Consider the following 19296-nt stretch of genomic DNA (forward strand, 5'->3'; position numbering starts at 1 on the left):
TGTGTTAATAAAATGTTCTTAGTTACCAGAGAAATTACAGCATTACGACAGGTTTATTGATTTTATGATGCTAGCATTCAAATTGAAGGTCTTAAAACGTCTTGAACACAAACTTCATATCCCATAGTGCGCTGTGTTAATCAGCACCAAAGCACCGTGAGTTGCATACTGGGACTTCCTGTAACAGTAGGATCAAAGGTGAAGTAGCAATTTACATTAGCATACCAAACATGAACACCTTTCTCACAGAGCCTAAAGCTGAGGACCGGTGATCCTGGATCTGATGTTGATTATTGTAGATTCAGTTGTCTGTGTTACTGTATGTGGTATTAAGGAGCACCATACATACAGCACAGATAATCTATGGGGTTACTCATTCATCCATTCCTTTGTGCTGTCCAGAGTTTCACAGACCATCTAGGAAGTCATAAAAGTTCAACTTTGAGTTGTTTATGATGTGATGGAGTGTAGAAGAGTGGCTCTTTTGGTCTCTTAAGGCAGCGAGGTGTAGTGTTAGTGATCAAGGAGTTAAGCTCAAGAAGTTAAGCTCTCCCCTGCAAAGTAGATATCTTTTCTCTATCTAAACCTCACCCTGGAGACTCCGCATCCTGGATCAGGATAGACAACGACAGTAAAACAGAATGGGCATGGGTATCAAGAGGCAGAGCTCGGTCAATTGTGAGTGGCTGGGAATGCTGGAGAGATACAAAGGTCGGCTTGGATTTAAGTCAAGTTTACCAGTAAGTAAACCCTCTGGATTTGAACTGGTGGAGATTTTCACTGGTCTTAGAAATCATGTACAGCTTGGTGTGGCCAGTCCAAGGACAAAGTTCCAGTCCGAATGACCAACTGGGGAGGAAGAGAAGGACGGTGGTGTCCTCCCTCACAGAGGATGAAGAGCTGACAGAAGTCCTCAAGTCATACAGCAGCAACAAGGTGAACACCACCAAGTACTCCTTCCTGTCATTTATCCCCAAGAACCTGTTTGAACAACTCCACCGCTTCGTAAATGTCTATTTCTTCTTCCTGGCAGCTCTGAACTTTATCCCAGTGGTCAATGCCTTTCATCCAGCATTATTCCCATTCTCCTGGTGCTGTCAGTGACGGCCGTGAAGGATCTCTGGGAAGACTATAGAAGAGACAAATCAGACAAGATCGTCAATGGACGCATCTGTGAGGTTTACAGCAGGTACAAAACATTAGTTGCACCCCCTTTTGCTCTCAGAACAGCTTCAATTCGGATGGTGGACCATTCTTGATACACACTGGAAACTGTTGAGCGTGAAAACCCCAGCAGCTTTGCAGTTCTTGACACACTGAAACTGGTGAGCCTGGCACTTACTACCATACCCGGTTCAAAGGCACTTAAATCTTTTGTCTTGCCCTCTGAATGGCACACGTACACAATCCATGTCTCAAGGCTTAAAAATGATTTAACCTGTCTCTTTCCCTTCATCTACACTGATTCAAGTGGATTTAACAGGTGACATCAATAAGGGATCATAGATTGACCAGGTGAATCCAGGTAAAACTATGTCATGGAAGAGCAGGTGTTCATAATGTTTTTTCGACACTCGGTGTACATTCATGGTAGATCTGCATAGAGCAAAGTGCTGTTCATTATCTCTGAGTTGGAGCAAATGGAATTTCTACTGCTCAGAAACTGGTTTAACTGACTGAAAACGTTTTGAATTGCACAAGATCTGTTTATACTGTAGTTATTAGGAAAACAAACACCATACTGTACGTGTGCTTTTATTAGGTAAACTGCTCTGTTATGACAGGTAAACATACTGATACTGTATGTTTCTGGAACAGGTAAACATTCTGATAGCTATATAAGCGTAGTGGTCTGGGAATATTGCAAAGCATGGATAAGTGTGAGACAACAGGTTAACAAACTGACTGGTAGTTATGTGACAACTTCTTTAACATGTAAACTAAACCTACAGCTCTATAGATCTGCAGCTTCTTTTTTATACTTACTAGGGCTGTATATGTTACCATCAAACTGACTAGCATGCAACCTAGAGCAGGTATATGCTGAACTGAAAGTAGGACAAATTGACATCATCTCTACCGCTCTACAAAAGGTAAATCATATGATCTGTGATTGTAAAACATAATTATTGTGCCATGTGAGAGATGGACACACACATCACTCACTCAATTCCTCTGATGGCTCTCTGCACATAAGGCCTTGACAATTCAATGTTCAATGGCTGAGTTCTCACTTGTTGAAACCTATCCCCTTTTCCAGAGTCTAGGAGTGACTGGTAGAGGTAGCCTGTTGGTTCTTCCTCCCAGGTCTACATGTCCCACCATGCAATAGCTCACAGCCTCAGGTATAGTGAGGCCAGAAAATCCCTATAGCCTATCCACACCAACATACTTTATTCAACATACTCTTTCATGTTGGGTGAATGTAAGCAAACCACATTATTACAGTAATTGTCTCTAACCAGAAAACTCCCAGTTCCTGCCAGGAAAAGGTGATAGTGGTGGACAATGAGATAAATGATTAACCTTAAAGTATATTCACACACTGGCCTAGTGGAACATTGTGCGTTTGAGAAGCCTTACACTCACGCCCTGTGATTGATTTGAAGACTTGTTTGTTACACCCACCCTACCAGCTACAAGTAGCATTCCAGTTGGTGTGGTTCCATCATGTGCATGTTACTGTGTACCCAAACACACACCACACTCCCTGCTTCAAAGGAGTACACACACTGACTGTACACACAATTGAATCTTGACCCAGACCATAACACACAATGAGCAGGTTAAATGCAGCACATGTACTTCATGGTTGTCTGAAATAAATGTTTGTTTTAAAGTCTCTCTTGTGGCGCTGAGCCCCATAGTTCAGTTAATTTGTAAAGGATTATTCCAACACACACGATTACCTCACGGTCTTGTCTTGAGTGAGGTCACCGACTGAAATGTCGACCAAAAAAAAGTGCAGGGTTATTGTTGTCTTCTGGAGTTTTTTTTAAATGTGTAAAATAGGTAACCATGTCTGTGTTTAGGTGCTTAAATGGTTGGTTAATTAAAGCCATGCTCCCTTGCTTGTGTGAATACTGTTCATATGTATGAAATCTTTTATTTTGTTGTAATTCTGCTCCTGTGGTATTGTTAGCAACGTTTCAACCACATAGGGTCTTCAGGCCTTCGTCATATTTGATAGTACCCACATGGTCCCACTCTGTGCCCTCAAGCAGTTAACAGGTTATCTTGTGGTATGTTTTACGATAGGAAACAGCAGACGTATGTGGACCAGCGTTGGCAGGACGTCCGCGTGGGGGACTTTGTCCGTCTGTCCTGTAACGAGATCATCCCTGCAGACATGCTGCTGCTGTACTCCTCTGACCTCCACGGCGTCTGCTACATCGAGACGGCCAACCTGGACGGGGAGACCAACCTCAAACAGAGACAGGTGGTCAGAGACCTGCCACAAGTATGTGGCTCACATCGCTCTCATTGGTTTGAACATGCTGTTATCATTGTCATGATTGCATTTCAGTTTTTTCAACAATTGAGGTTAAAGCATGCTTGCAAGAGACGGGGTGCCTCGCACCTGCCTAAACAAAACACTGCCGTTTATTGTACAGCTGAAGGTGGAGTGGTACAATAATAAAACGTTTGATAAAACATGATGCAAGAAGCTGTGATATACCTGCGTTACACAACTGTACTGTATATCTGTGTAAAAAGCTGTACACTTCCTGTCAAGGTATGGTGTAATGAAGAAGAAGAAAGCTAAACATTTGAGACAAAAATATTGTCCTTGGGTCTAGCAGGAAAATAACTGCAGAATTTCACAAGGTACTCTATAAAAGTTCTAACCAGAATGCCTAGTAGAATTTTGAAATATTTACAGCGTGTGTGTCATCTGTTTCAGGGTTCCGAGTTGACTCCAGAGAACTTCCACAGCCGCATTGAATGCGAGAACCCCAACAACGACCTCAGCCGGTTCCGAGGTTACATGTGAGTCTCATTTTAGTCTGGTTTAATTGACTACAGATACTGTATGGAAACAGACTTAACTTTATAAACTTTTGAAAGGCAAGGTAACTTTCATGTTTTTTACAGGGAGCACCCCAGTAATACTCGTGTGGGCTTACACCACGACAACCTCCTCCTGCGAAGCTGCACCATCCGCAACACAGAGACCATCATAGGCATCGTGGTCTATGCAGGTAAGAGGGTGAAACACTCCTCTATCCCCAGGTCTACCCCACGCTAGGGTTTGGAGTGTCCCATTATCCAACCCAGGTGTCCACATATTTCAAGTTATACCTGGGCAACTAGCAGGACTTTCGGCCATTGAGCACTGGAGTTGTGGTGCAGCCCTGATGTAACAGGCTATGCTGGTGAGAGTATAATCTGCCTCTAGTGTACTCAACCCTGTACTTGAACCTTCTGTCATAAAGCCTATATAATGCTGCCTTTATGGATAATGGCTGTTAACCTCTTAGATGTAATGGCAAAATGTAGATTGCCGCCTAAATAGACATACCCAAAAGTAACTGCTATGCATGTGCAATTACATGATTCTGGTATATTTGGAAAGACATCTGGGAGATTGAGGAAATGATCAGAAGGAGTTACATAGTTCAGAATGCACACGATCAAGCACACACAAAATAGTTTTTTTATTTTGAAAGTAATCTTTAATTGACAAGCTATAAGTGAATTATTGATGCCCAGAGCTGGAAACGCATCAGATGGCTTCCACAACATGTGAACAATGGGATTGATAGACCTAACAACTAGAAATGGGCAGAAATTTTAGTAGGTGGTGTCAGGTGCGGTCATGGGACGTTTCCAAGTGTCCCTAAACCTCTCCAGAGTGGCATGTCTGTAAATTAGATAATTCCAGTGCTATTACATATTTGCAATCCCTAAATGCTATTTGTTCAGTATAAAAACACAATTTCTACTATATCAACCTCACTCAAACATTGTGGTGGTGTTAAGGGGTATCCAGGGTACATTCAAGTGTCCTTTCAACCTCTCCAAAGTGTCCAAATGTGGCAATTGCACTGTTTTTGCACACTGGATGTGCCTAAAAGTAAAAGTTTCTACAACACCAACCTCTAACATTGTGGTGGTGTCGGGGGACATACAGGGTATATCCAAGTGTTTTTTTCAACCTCTCCAAAGTGCCTGAACTTTTAGCCTAGGCATATCCAATGTATTGGTCCCACATACAAATTAACTGTTTATAAAAGCAACCGATATACTTTCAAAAATATATACAAATGTCTTATCAAACAAACTTGGTTACACACGTGTCCTTCACTAAAATAGAAATAAGCTGAACTATTTACAAATGGCATTCGTTTTACAATCCAGGTATAGATGATTGGATTTCACTTTCACCATAGCTTGTACATGCCGTGATAGTCTTTGAAGCAGTCCCTCTCCGCCAGGAATCAAGTGAACTGCCATTTCGAACAGAAGATCTGGCATTCCCTCCGTGTTTTGTGCAATGCTTGCTGTTCTTCTTTTTGGCATGTGTGTTGGATTGTGTCGCTCATCTTGAGTGGAGGGGGGGGTCTTGTGATGGTTGTGAGGTTGCTTTGGGCCCCCAATTCAGCCGTTTCTAACACCAGCTGCTCTCGGAAGGCCAACTGGGAGAGAGGGGTTTGACCTTTTGCTTTGGCCATCTGCTTGTGGAGAATGAAATAATTTACTGTAGCAATGTCCACAAAGTGGTAAAAAAAAATGTATTATACCACTTCCTTGTCTTATGGAAGACCTGGAAGTAGCCTATCAGAGCATCAGATAGGTCGACACCCCCCATGCTGGCATTGTAGTCCTTCATAGAAACAGGAATAGAGACATTCTTCCTTTTTCACCCTCCTTGAGACATGGTTGTTATTGAATGCCTTATGCTGTGTGAGCATGGTTACTTCCCTAGTGTCCTTCCGTTTCACAAAAAGCAGCTTGTTAGTCCTGATAGAACGTATGGTCCCCCTCTCCGCTGTCTTTGTCATGTCATTTACCTTGGTCGAATGGTGCCACAAGTCCCTATTTTATTTTTCAAGAGGTCTATGAAAAGTTGATGTAGAACCATCAGACGGGGTGATTGACACAGCAGTGGGGGATGTAGAACCACCAGACGGGGTGATTGACACAGCAGTGGGGGATGTAGAACCACCAGACGGGGTGATTGACACAGCAGTGGGGGATGTAGAACCACCAGACGGGGTGATTGACACAGCAGTGGGGGATGTAGAACCACCAGACGGGGTGATTGACACAGCAGTGGGGGATGTAGAACCACCAGACGGGGTGATTGACACAGCAGTGGGGGATGTAGAACCACCAGACGGGGTGATTGACACAGCAGTGGGGGATGTAGAACCATCAGACGGGGTGATTGACACAGCAGTGGGGGATGTAGAACCATCAGACGGGGTGATTGACACAGCAGTGGGGGATGTAGAACCATCAGACGGGGTGATTGACACAGCAGTGGGGGATGTAGAACCATCAGACGGGGTGATTGACACAGCAGTGGGGGATGTAGAACCATCAGACGGGGTGATTGACACAGCAGTGGGGGATGTAGAACCATCAGACGGGGTGATTGACACAGCAGTGGGGGATGTAGAACCATCAGACGGGGGTGATTGACACAGCAGTGGGGGATGTAGAACCATCAGACGGGGTGATTGACACAGCAGTGGGGGATGTAGAACCATCAGACGGGGTGATTGACACAGCAGTGGGGGATGTAGAACCATCAGACGGGGTGATTGACACAGCAGTGGGGGGTGAAGACCTTGACCAGCGGGGGCGCTAGCTGGGGAGGGGTGGCTCCCAAACGTCATCATCCAAATAATCTGCATCCTTCACTCTGTGATGAATAAAATAAAGGGATATATTGTTGTAAGACACACAGAATTACAGTTGACAAAATTAACAAAACATTACGGGGAAGTAAAAACACCAAGCCTGAACTTTATCTGTACAGTGATTCACATAGAGGGTGTGAAGCAAAGACACAATGTAAACAGTAACACTTTGGAGACAAAGGCAGGTGTGAGAACCACAAACAATGGCCATGAGAGTTTATTTATTTTATACCTTAATTCTTATTTTCAATGCCGGTCTAGGAACAGTGGAACTTGTTCAGGGGCAGAACGACAGATTTGTACCTTGTCAGCTCGGGGATTCGATCTTGCAACCTTTCGGTTACTAGTCCAACACTCTAACCACTAGGCTACGCCTTAGTGGTCTCTCCAAACTATTACAATGATGAAATTTAGAACAGCAAACAGTGAACTAATAAGAAACAGACAACTACTTTGGAATTATATAGTATTGCACAAAAAGCAGACAACGTATAAATATGAAATACCTAGTCAAAAGTGGATCCAATCCTTCTAGAAAGCAATCTTCGTCGGCCGAGACGAGCAAATCGCTCCCCTAATCCGAGTCCGGCTCCAGTATTTTATTCAAAGCTTCTATGTCGGTATACTTATTTATAGCTTCCTTCTTTTTAGTTTCCTGTTCGATGTATATTTTTAGTTTTTACCTATTGACTTTTGAGAAGCCTTTTATGCTATATTTTATGCTAAAGTGATCAAATTTAAATCAATGAAAATTTGTTTACAATATAATGTAGCATGCTCGGTGCTGCAATATAATGTCATGTAGAGTGCTCGTCTCTGAGGCAGGTAGCAACAGTTCGCATTACGCATAAAAGGTTCTAGGCCTTGTTTTGTCCCACCCAGGTCAACTACATAGCCCTGGAAAGCATATCTCATCGGCTACAAGACTGTAGATGAATCGCCTGTGTAATAGATGCATACGGCGCGTAAGCAGGACACATGTCATGCGCAAAGATAGTCACTCGGTGGACATTCGATGTTGCCATTAAGTCATGCATCATCAGATAACATTGATAATAGGCTAGATCTGTTCCTACCAACCTAGGGATTAATTTCATACCCCCCATGTAGCTATAGCTCAAACACAAATCGAAGTTTACCTTGTAAGATGTTTGGTGAAAATGTTGTGTAAAATAAAATGTTTGACTCTGGGCTGGTGATCATTAACGGTAAGTCACAGGCAGACAAATAAGATATCCACATGATCTGTGGAGTCCTGGCTTTCGGTGTGAATCAACGTATTCCATGTTTATTGCGTTTATGCTTCACAACGCTGAATGTAGGTAGCAGACATATTGAAGTTAGGTAATCGGCTCGGCCTGCCCATGTATGGTAGTAAGTCACACCAAGGTTTTCAAGGCACAGATCAATAGCCAAGATACTCAGCTTTCCACAGACACTCTACTTTTGCAGATAGGGGCTATCGTTCTCATTTCAGACTGATTTGAATGAAACAAATCAAATAGGGTCCCCAAATATGGGGGCTTTACATTTAAGAGAACTACCACATTGTCCTGCCCCCATAGTCTATATTAGTGTTGGCTGCTAGGAGTGTAGCCTGCCCCAGCTCCTTTTATGCCTTCTAAACCTGTCTCTGCTCAGTCAGATAAGGTTTCTGCTTCCATTATTATACTACAAAATCCATGCAAGTATACAGTTACACCAGCTCTGGTAACAGCAAGGGCTTTCTATGCACGCCATTCATCTCATCTTCCTGCATTGGCTATTGTGATACAGTGGAGAATCAACCTCTGACATCTTATGTGCTGCATTTCAGTGCCTATGCAATTTCATTGTAACGAATTTCTCTGCTGTTGTAAGGGTACTATCACCTCTTCATGTTTATTCGACATCCACTAACACAGGGTATTTTCACCCAGGTCTACTATAAAACCACATATACATGTATACAGCCATGCTTGTGCTGTGTGATCTTGAACACAGGTCACGAGACCAAAGCCATGAAGAACAACAGTGGGCCGCGGTATAAACGCAGTAAATTGGAGCGCAGGATGAACATGGACATACTGTGGAGCGTTGTCCTGCTGGTCATCATGTGTCTGACCTCAGCTATAGGTCCGTACTGATCAGTATAACTTATCACATCTATATGAACACGTGTCTGTACAGCTGTATTTGGTTGCTAACCAAATCTATATGAACACAATGCTTATCGTGTCCTACCACACAGTTATTGGTCTTTGCTGTTTTACCATAGCTATATAGTTTCTGTAAACAAGTCTTTTGACCACGTCTATATAATTCTTTGTGCCCCTCAGGCCATGGTCTCTGGCTCAGGAACCTGGAAGGAGCTTCCTTTTTGATCCCTGACACCACATCTCCTGCCCTGTCTGGCTTCTACCTGTTCTGGACCATGATCATAGTACTACAGGTAGGTAGCGCACTAAATGTCATAACACCGTGAGTCAATGTGAAAACTTCCTGGCTCTAAATTATATTCCATTCTCTCCTCGGCAGGTGCTCATCCCTGTCTCCCTGTACGTGTCCATCGAGATTGTCAAACTGGGTCAAATCTTCTTCATCCAGAACGACGTGGACTTCTACAATGAGTACCTGGACTCCAGGATCCAGTGTCGAGCCCTGAACATCACAGAGGACCTGGGTCAGATCCAGTATGTGTTCTCAGACAAGACTGGCACACTGACGGAGAACAAGATGGTGTTCCGGCGTTGCACCATTGCTGGGGTGGAGTACCCCCACGAGGAAAATGGTGAGAAGTCTAATTTAATTTTGCTACACCACTACCAGGGGCACTAATGAGAGATGGTATTGTGAATGTTTGATACCCTGAAACTAAGGATTTTGTACAATGTATTTAACCATTGCATTCGTCCCTCTGTGTCTATCTTTCTGGCAGCGCGGAGGCTTGAAGTGTACAAGCAGGAGGAGGACGAGACGATGGGCCGCTCCCACACGCTCAAGTCACGTGCCAGCGCCAAGTCCCTGAGCTGCAAGTCGCTCAGCTGCAACCGCAGCTCCGTGTCCCTGCACACACTGACAGGCCACTCCGAAGAGGAGGGGGAGGAGACCCCCAGCCCCACCCTGCCCCGACATAGCGCCTTCAGCAGCCCTATGGTGAGACTCATACACCCAGTGTTTCTTTAGTCATTCGCAATGAGACCACCCGAAGATGAACGTTTTTTGTTCTAGCCAAGCACGAAGACACCTGATTCAGCTAATCAAAGACTTGGTGATTAGTTGAATCACACACAACTGACAGCATGGTATGAGTTGTCTAATTCCTATCTCCCATCTAGGAGAAGGATGTAGTCCCGGACCCTCTCCTGGTGCAGAAGCTGAACTGTCTGTCCTCCCCGCTCTTCCTTTTGACGGACGCCAGTATGGAGCTCACCTACATCGTGGACTTCTTCATGGCTCTGGCCATCTGCAACACGGTGGTGGTGTCCTCACCCAACCAACCCCGCCATGTGGTACGTAACATAGCCTCATCCTAATCATTTAAAAAGAATGGTACATATTTGCAATGTTTTAACTCCAAACAATGTCCATTTGTAGTCCTCGAAGGGGGAAAGCACACACTGAATATAACAAAAAATTTACATGTTAGAACAGGATTGGTGCCAATTCCATTTAAAAGGATCTTTTCAATTGCATTCCCAGGTCCAGGTGCCTGAGGTCTCCCGTACCCCCCTTAAATCCCTGGAGGACATCAAGATGCTGTTCCAGCGTTTCAGCCTCCCCCGCTTCTCCACACTCTCTCCTCCACACACTACAGACAGTACTCGCAGCTTCACCAGCAGGCTCTTTGCCAGGGGCAAGCCAGCGTCCTTCACCCCCAGCCCTTCCTCTATCCCCACCAAGAGGGGTACAGATCCAGACAGGGAGCCAAACTTTGAGGCCTCCATCCTGATTATCAAACCAGGGCTGGCTGGAGCCCCTGGAGAGGATGGGGACCAAGGGGATGAGGAGGGAGAACATGGATCTTGGAAAGGCGAAGAGGACAAGATTGTACAACTCAACCCAGGGGCCTGGAGCGGGCTGGAGAACTCTAATGGAGCACAAGACCCTCCCGGTGAACTTGAGGCAGACGAACTGATCTATGAGGCGGAGAGCCCAGACGAGGCGGCTCTGGTCCACGCGGCAAGGGCCTACCACTGCACCCTGCGGGGACACTCGCTGGAGCGCCTTCTGGTGGAGCTGCCGGGGATGGGCAGCCTGGCCGTGCGCCTGCTCCACATCCTCCCATTCGATTCCACCCGCAAGAGGATGTCTGTGGTGGTCCGCCACCCACTCACCAAGCAGGTGGTGGTCTACACCAAGGGAGCCGACTCAGTCATCATGGACCTGGCAGAGTCACCTAAAGGTGCTGAGCTGTCAGAGAGCAGGCAGGGTCACATCAGAGAACAAACCCAGAAACACCTAGACAACTACGCCAGGGAAGGCCTTCGCACCCTCTGCATCGCTAAAAGGGTACAGACGTCTACAGTGGTTCTGCTTTCTGTACCAGCTTAGAATACAATAGTTTATTGTACTCAGAAGATTACATTATTTTCACAAACTTATCAAACAAACCAAGAATATATTACCCAAAAATGTCAGTGATTGACTGGTGACTTGTGCAAACAGGTGTTTTTATTTTTTATTAGATTTTTATTGACCCATCTTCAGAGGACAAAATAAAAATACACGTTTTTTTGTTACATATGTTTTATTACATATACAGTACCAGTCAAACATTTGGACACACCTACTCATTCCAGAGTTTTTCTTTAATTTGACTAATTTCTACATTGTATAATAATAGTGAAGATATCATAACTATGAAATAACACATATGGAATCATGTGGTAACCAAAAAAGTGTTAAACAAATCAAAATATATTTTATATAAGAGATTCTTCAAAATAGCCACCCTTTGCCTTGATGACAGATTTGCACACTCTTGGCATTCTCTCAACCAGCTTCATGAGGTAGTCAACCGGGAATGAATTTCAATTAACAGGTGTGCCTTGTTAATTTGTGGAATCTATTTCCTTCTTAATGCGTTTAAGCCAATCAGTTGTGCTGTGACAAGGTAGGGGTGGTATACAGAAGATAGCCCTATAAGACCAAGTCCATATTATGGCAATAACAGTTTCATCAAGACATGAAGGTCAGTCAATCCGTAAAACTTCAAGAACTTTGAATGTTTCTTCAAGTGCAGTCACAAAAACCATCAAGTGCTATGATGAAACTGGCTCTTTTGAGGACCGCCACAGGAAAGGAAGACCCAAAGTTACCGCTGCTGCAGATGATAAGTTTGTTAGAGTTAACTACACCTTGGATTGCAGCCCAAATAAATGCTTCACAGAGTTCAAGTAACAGACACATCTCAACATCAACTGTTCAGAGGAGACTGCGTGAATCAGGCCTTCATGGTCGAATTGCTGCAAGGAACCACTACTAAAGGACACCAATAAGAAGAAGAGACTTTCTTGGGCCAAGAAACACGAGCAATGGACATGAGACCGGTGGAAATCTGTCCTTTAGTCTGAAGAGTCCTAATTTGAGATTTTTGGTTCCAACCGCCGTGTCTTTGTGAGACACAGAGTAGGTGAACGGATGATCTCTGCATGTGTGGTTACCACCGTGAAGCATGGAGGAGGAAATGTGATGGTGTGGGGGTGCTTTCCTGGTGACACTGTCAGGGATTTATTTAGAATTCAAGGCACACTTAAACTGCATGGCTACCACAGTATTCTGCAGCGATACGCCACCCCATCTGGTATGCGCTTAGGGGGACTACCATCTCTTTTTCAACAGGACAATGACCCAAAACACACCTTCAGGCTGTGTAAGGGGTATTTGACCAAGAAGGAGATGGAGTGCTGCATCAGATGACCTGGCCTCCACAATCAACTGACCTCAACCCAATTATTAAGATGGTTTGGGATGAGTTGGACTGCAGAGTGAAGGAAAAGCAGCCAACAAGTGCTCAGCATATGTGGGAAGTCCCTCAAGACTGTTGGAAAAGCATTCCTCATTAAGCTGATTGAGAGAATGCCAAGAGTGTGCAAAGCTGTCTTCAAGGCAAAGGGTGGCTACTTTGAAGAATCTAAAATCAAAAATATATTTTGATTTTTTTTTTTTACATTTTTTGGTTACTACATGATTCCATATGTGTTATTTAATATTTTTGATGTCTTCACTATTATTCTACAATGTAGAAAATAGTAAAAAATTAAGAAAAACCCTTGAATGAGTAGGTGTGTCCAAACTTTTGACTGGTACTGTACATTTTTAACACATTTTACACATTTTAACACATACATAGAGCTTTTACACACAATATTATATAACAGAAATATAGTTTTTTAAATGTATATTACATTTGGATACATAGTACTCAGACAGATCCAGGACACATTATATAGTATTTTCATTGATAACTCATATAGATCATGAGCTTTTAATCCCACCCCTCAGCTACTCTAAGTCCATCCCACCGTAGACCAGCATTGCTTGATTTCCTTGTGCCATATATTTTTCAACTGTGCTGTGATGTTTTACAAAGATTCTGAACTTTTCTATTCGCATAGTATCCACAGATTGTAAGATAAAGTTGAATATTTTTGCTAAAAGTATTGTTGTTGATTGATTGATTATGGCTTTGAAAATCTCCCAACAGTGCTATTTGTAGGGTTTATTCTATTGTGCTAACAGGTTTTGGAGGAGGAGGAGTATGAGGTTTGGTTGAAGCGTCATGCGTTTGCAGAGACCAGCATAGAGAACAGAGAGGAGCTTCTACTGGAGTCCGCACAAAGACTGGAGACCAACCTGACTCTACTGGGTAAACCGCCACTCCACAAACATGCTTTATTTGCACCATTAGGAGAATAAGGGTGATTTATTAAATGTATTCCTAATGTACTAGTCATAGGGTCCCAATCAATTAAAAGTACAGCCTGTAACTTTCATAGTCAAAAGTGCTGCTCCTACACTTGTTTATAACCCGAAGGGGGTGAATTCAAGCAGCAACTTGGTTAGGGGCTAGCATCAACCAACTGCAATGGCTGATTGTAGTGTTACTGTTTCTGTCTCCAGGGGCAACAGGGATAGTGGATAGACTCCAGGAAGAGGTCCCAGAGACCATTGAGGCACTACAGAGAGCAGGGGTCAAAGTATGGGTCCTCACTGGGGACAAACAAGAGACTGCCATAAACATTGCCTGTGCCTGCAAACTTCTCAGGTCCACAGACCAACTGCTGACTGCTAATTGTGGTAGCAAGGTGAATGTTATCTTGATAGCCTGAATTATTTGTACTCTTTCAAATTGCTTTCCTGTCATCCTGCTGTGTATCTTCCTTATCCTGGTGTGTGTCTCTTCAGGAGGCGTGCAAGGCTTTGTTGTTGGCGCTGCGGGCGGAGATGGAGTGCGGAGAGGCAGCTGAGGGCACGTCGGGCTTCACCCTGGTTGTAGACGGGCGCACGCTGGAGTTTGCCCTGCAGGAGGACCTGAAAGGGGACTTCCTGGAGCTGAGCCGGTGCTGCAGGGCCGTGATCTGCTGCCGCTCCACCCCCCTGCAGAAGAGCCAGGTGGTACGGCTGGTACAGGACCAGCTCCGAGTCATGACCCTCGCCATAGGTCAGTGAAAGAGTCGGTAACGCTTTAATAAATGAGTAGTACAGGATCTACTGTATACATATTTATACACATTTAGTAGGCATTATAGGTAGGAAAAGCCCTGTCTTAGTGTTTCAAATGTAGATTTCTTAAGTCTGGGGCATCCTTTTTGTCTAGGTGATGGAGCCAATGATGTCAGTATGATCCAGGTAGCAGATGTTGGCATTGGGATATCTGGCCAGGAGGGCATGCAGGCTGTGATGTCCAGTGACTTTGCCATCTCCAGGTTTAAACACCTCCGCAAGCTGCTGTTGGTCCATGGACACTGGTGCTACACACGCCTGGCAAACATGATTCTCTACTTCTTCTACAAGAATGTGGTAAGAATATATCTCACTCACCCACACACAGACACACACATAAAGACACAGACACACTCACTATCTCTTTATTTTCTCTTCCTCCCTCCCACTCTCTTCCTGTGTGTGTAGATGTATGTAAACCTGCTGTTCTGGTACCAGTTCTTCTGTGGATTCTCGGGGAGTGTTATGACCAACTCCTGGGTGCTCATCTTCTTCAACCTCCTCTTCACCTCCGCCCCTCCCCTTCTCTACGGGATCCTGGACAAAGACGTGTCTGCAGACACCCTCATTAAGTTACCGGAGCTCTACAAATCTGGACAGAATTCCAAGGTATGTGAAGGTGGAATCTGGTCGTATTAGGACAAAGTTTTCCAACTCCGGTCCTTGGGTACATTTCTGTTCTAGTCCAGCACTAACACACACACTAATTCATATCTTTTGTTTATATATCTCTCCAGGCCTACCTCACTTCTACCTTCTGGCTGACAATGCTGGACGCTATTTACCAAAGCCTTGTCTGTTTCTTTGTTCCTTACTTTGTGAGTAGGTTTACACTAGATTTGCACTAGTAGTTGTATTCCCATTGATGTATTGTGTTTTGTGTCCTGTGTCTACGTTGTGTAATCCTATACCCTGAGAATGGGTCAGTGAGGTGGTGTTGTTCTCTGTAATCTGGGAGTAGTTTCGATTTAATAGGGCATCATGCCATTCCCTGCCTATAAAGACATCAAAGGATTTCCTCATTCATAATGAACTTTGTTTTGGTCTTTATTTTTGGTCAGGCATACGCAGGGTCGGATGCAGACATGCTCTCCTTTGGTTCTCCCATCAATGCCTCGTCCCTCCTCATTATCCTACTGCACCAGGTCATCGAGAGCCGCACACTGGTGAGACTCACACCTGACCTGACCCAAACATAGGCTGATAATGATACTGCATTTTGAAGGGGGCAACTAGTGGACTACACTAGTGTGAGGCATTTAGCTATAAGTGCACCTGGGCTCCTGTTATTCCATGTTATGTACTCTATTTATATACATATATTCCTATGTTGATCTGTGCTATGTTCCTGTGTTACAGACATGGCTACATGCATTACTGGTGATGGGTAGTGCTCTCTTCTACTTCTCTTTCACCCTGGTCTTCAGTGTGGTGTGTGTGACGTGTAGCCCCCCCACCAATCCCCTTGGTGTGGACAAGCTACAGATGTCCAAACCACTCTTCTACGGAGTGTGTGCCCTCACCACCGTGCTGGCACTGCTACCAAGGTATACACTCACAAACACAGTGGTGCCAACCTTTTTCAGAGAGAATTGCTGCTCGATTTGAGACCCACATCATAAAACCATATTTAAATCTTTTTTTTTTAAAGTACAAGTTTTATATCTGCCCTTTCTCACTGCCACTCTTTCAGATTCCTGTTCCAGGCCCTGCACAACAGCATCTGCCCCTCTGACACAGTGAAGGCTGCTCTGATGGACCAGCTCAATCCAGATGACTACTGTAGAAGGATGCAGCGCTGGAACCAGACCCAGGCCCAGAGTAAAACCAGGAGTCTCGTCATCAACGTGGAAGACTCAGACATCAAGGTCCCTGACCCTGACTTCAGACTCCCTTCAGAGCTGAAGGAATGCTCTTTGCTCTCCTGACCTCACAGAGGCTACAGGGGGCTGCTGAGGGGAGGACGGCTCATAATAATGGCTGGAATGGAGTGAATGGAATGGGATCAACCACATGGAAAACATGTTTGATATGTTCGATACCATGCATTAATTAAGTTACAGCCATTACTATGAGCCTGTCTTACCCAATTAAGGTACCACCGGCCACCTGTCGTGGCTACAGGGGGAGGCTGCAGGGTTCAACCCTAACACCCTTCAAAACTAGCTGTCTTGCATGGGTTGCTCACTGATGATGATGGTTAAGAACACCATGCTGTCTATCCATGGGAAAGAGATGGATATGTTTCTCATGTGTGCCTAGAGTTGCATTAACATGGAGTCATGGATGTATAGCCTCTCCTGGTACTTGAGACAAGATTGGTGATGTGGACTTTTTGTATTTTTTCTTATGTAACCTTTATTTAACTAGGCAAGTCAGTTAAGAACAAATTCTTATTCACAATGATGGCCTACAGGTGAATATACTGAATCCACACAAGTGCGTCGAGGGTAAAGACACATTAGACATTCATAAATGTGTCTCTGTGGTACGCTAGTACTTTGACACAATCAGGTGTGAGGCATAGTGCACTACACCCGCTAGGCGTGGTCCACTCTGGCCCTCTTCAGAGTGCACTGAGCATGTAGGGCACAGAATGCTAGTAGTTATCATAGGCTAGTCCCCAGTAGCTAGCTACTCTCAGATGAATGCTTATAGGTTGATTTAGCGAATGTTTAACTCCTCATCCTGTCACCAAGTTATGAATGGGAGCTGTGAAACGATCGTTATGTGACGTGATATCAGAAGGTTGACAAGCTTTTTAAAAAATGTTATTGTTTTGTTTGTTCCATGAAAACAATGTGTACTGTACTACACTGGTTACATTCCTCTACTGAATCATGTTATGCAATCCCAGGTAACGTGAAATAATTTTTGAATGTTCTTTTTTCTGTCATTTACACTGCTTGGTTGAACAATGGGGAAATGATATGCTTGAGTGCGTGCAATGTTTGTAATGTGTTTACAATCCTTGAGCTGCGTACACTTCTTTGTAAAGTTAGCATCAAGCTATGACTCGTTTTGTGTTTACGCACATCTCTTTGTTGTTGGTGTTTCTTAAACAAACACACCAAAAATGAAATTGTGAACAACGCATATTATTGCATATGAACCGTGGAGACGGGGAGGTCACATAGAGTACCAAAGTCATAATACCCATAAAATGGTTCCAATCGTTTTTCCGCCCTTCATTTTTCCCATAGGAACACTTAAAATAAGAGCTGTGTTTCGTGTTGGCCTACCCTGGTGTGACGTTTTGATAACCGTGTAAATCTCTCTAGGACAACAAGTGACTTATCAATATATTTGCATGTATTTACTCCCCAAAAATGAAATGCTAATTAGTTGCTAATGTGGCTATCATAAAGAACTACAAATGCCATGATGATCTGGATTAACTATCTGTTAGCTAAATTTAGTATTGAATAAATTGGTTACATTTCTTTAAATTTACAATTCTGTGAACTGTCATGTGCAAATTTTAAATTGACACAACACCTGTTAGCAAAGGTGTCAGCGAGAGATGACGTGCAGGAGCTTGCAGGGATTTGTAGTTTTGCATAATGTCTACTTTGATGCTAATTAGCATTTTCGAATCTGAGAGTAAATAGAGATTAATATATTGATAAAAGTCACCTTTTCGGAGAGATTTACATGGTTATCAAAACGTCACACCAAGGTAAGCTTAAACAAACACAATCCTTATTTTAAGAGTTTCTAAAATTCCCTATGGGAAAAATGAATGGTGGAAAAAAAAATCACCGCTAGGATTTATGGGTATTATGACACCCCAATGCAGGGCTCTATAGTTGGGCAAAATCCGAATGCTGTACAGTGGCCTTACCCTCCTAACCACTGATCTCTGTGACTTGGGTAGGTGATAACAGTATGTAAATGTATAAATCACACTTGAACCTATTTTGACAGGAGTTTACATGGATTTGGCATGGACCTGACATTTCCCACCACTATTACCTACCAACCCGCACTTAGCTGTAGTCATGTTCGGTAAAGGAGCCTTGAAGTCCATTTAAACATGGCATGTATTGATTTATTTAACCTTTATTTTCTCATTGAGGTACAATCTCTTTTTCAAGAGAGACCTGGCCAAAGGGCAGCACATGTTTAGTTAGAAGACAAGGACCAAAATGCAATGTACATTTTCACACTGGAAATTGAAAATGTAATGTGGGAAGATGATAGAGATCCTGGGGCTTCAAAAGCAAGACAACCAAAAGTGCAACTTAATAGGCTTAAGTACAGGAAGAGGGTTCAGATATGGCCCTCCTGTATGTGAAGTAGGCTTTACAAATGTTCTCTTGAGTTTGCCTGGACAATGCCATTGCCAGTTATATCTGCTTCTGAGAAGTGACCTCTATGCAACAGCCTCTACCACATGCAAGTCTTCTTTTGATCGATTAATCCTCAGTATTTTATGTGGTTAAATTAGACTCATATTTTTAAAATTGTTTTTACAGTAAAATCCTGCTTGTCAAATCCTACGCAACATGGAAAAGGCAGCTGATTTGACCTATTGTGAAATTGTCAAAGCAATGATTATAAATTAGTTGTGAACTTGTTTATAATAAATTCATTATTTTATATCAACTTACTTCCAAATGTGTGTACTGCTGTAAAAACATGAGCAAATCACATGTTCTGTGTCATGTACATTTTTTTTAACTTAGTGTTGTTAAATGTCATGTTCATTTGTGTACAA

At 43.5% G+C, this 19296-nt stretch overlaps 1 protein-coding gene across 1 annotated transcript; it reads left to right on the forward strand.

Moving 5' to 3' along the window:
* The first annotated feature begins 287 nt into the window (after positions 1–287).
* Positions 288–19184, forward strand: atp10d (ATPase phospholipid transporting 10D). The gene is given in 20 exon segments (XM_045716952.1): positions 288–1069; positions 1072–1189; positions 3259–3460; positions 3905–3990; positions 4096–4202; positions 8853–8984; positions 9188–9300; positions 9387–9639; positions 9787–10004; positions 10187–10360; positions 10551–11360; positions 13593–13719; positions 13974–14158; positions 14259–14514; positions 14671–14873; positions 14985–15185; positions 15314–15394; positions 15638–15742; positions 15936–16123; positions 16270–19184. Coding segments are annotated over 20 exon segments (4068 nt in total). The 5' UTR covers positions 288–795; the 3' UTR covers positions 16505–19184.
* Positions 19185–19296: the final 112 nt, after the last annotated feature.

This window comes from Salmo salar, chromosome ssa01 (genome assembly GCF_905237065.1).
Source record: "Salmo salar chromosome ssa01, Ssal_v3.1, whole genome shotgun sequence".
Classification (NCBI taxonomy): Eukaryota; Metazoa; Chordata; class Actinopteri; order Salmoniformes; family Salmonidae; genus Salmo; species Salmo salar.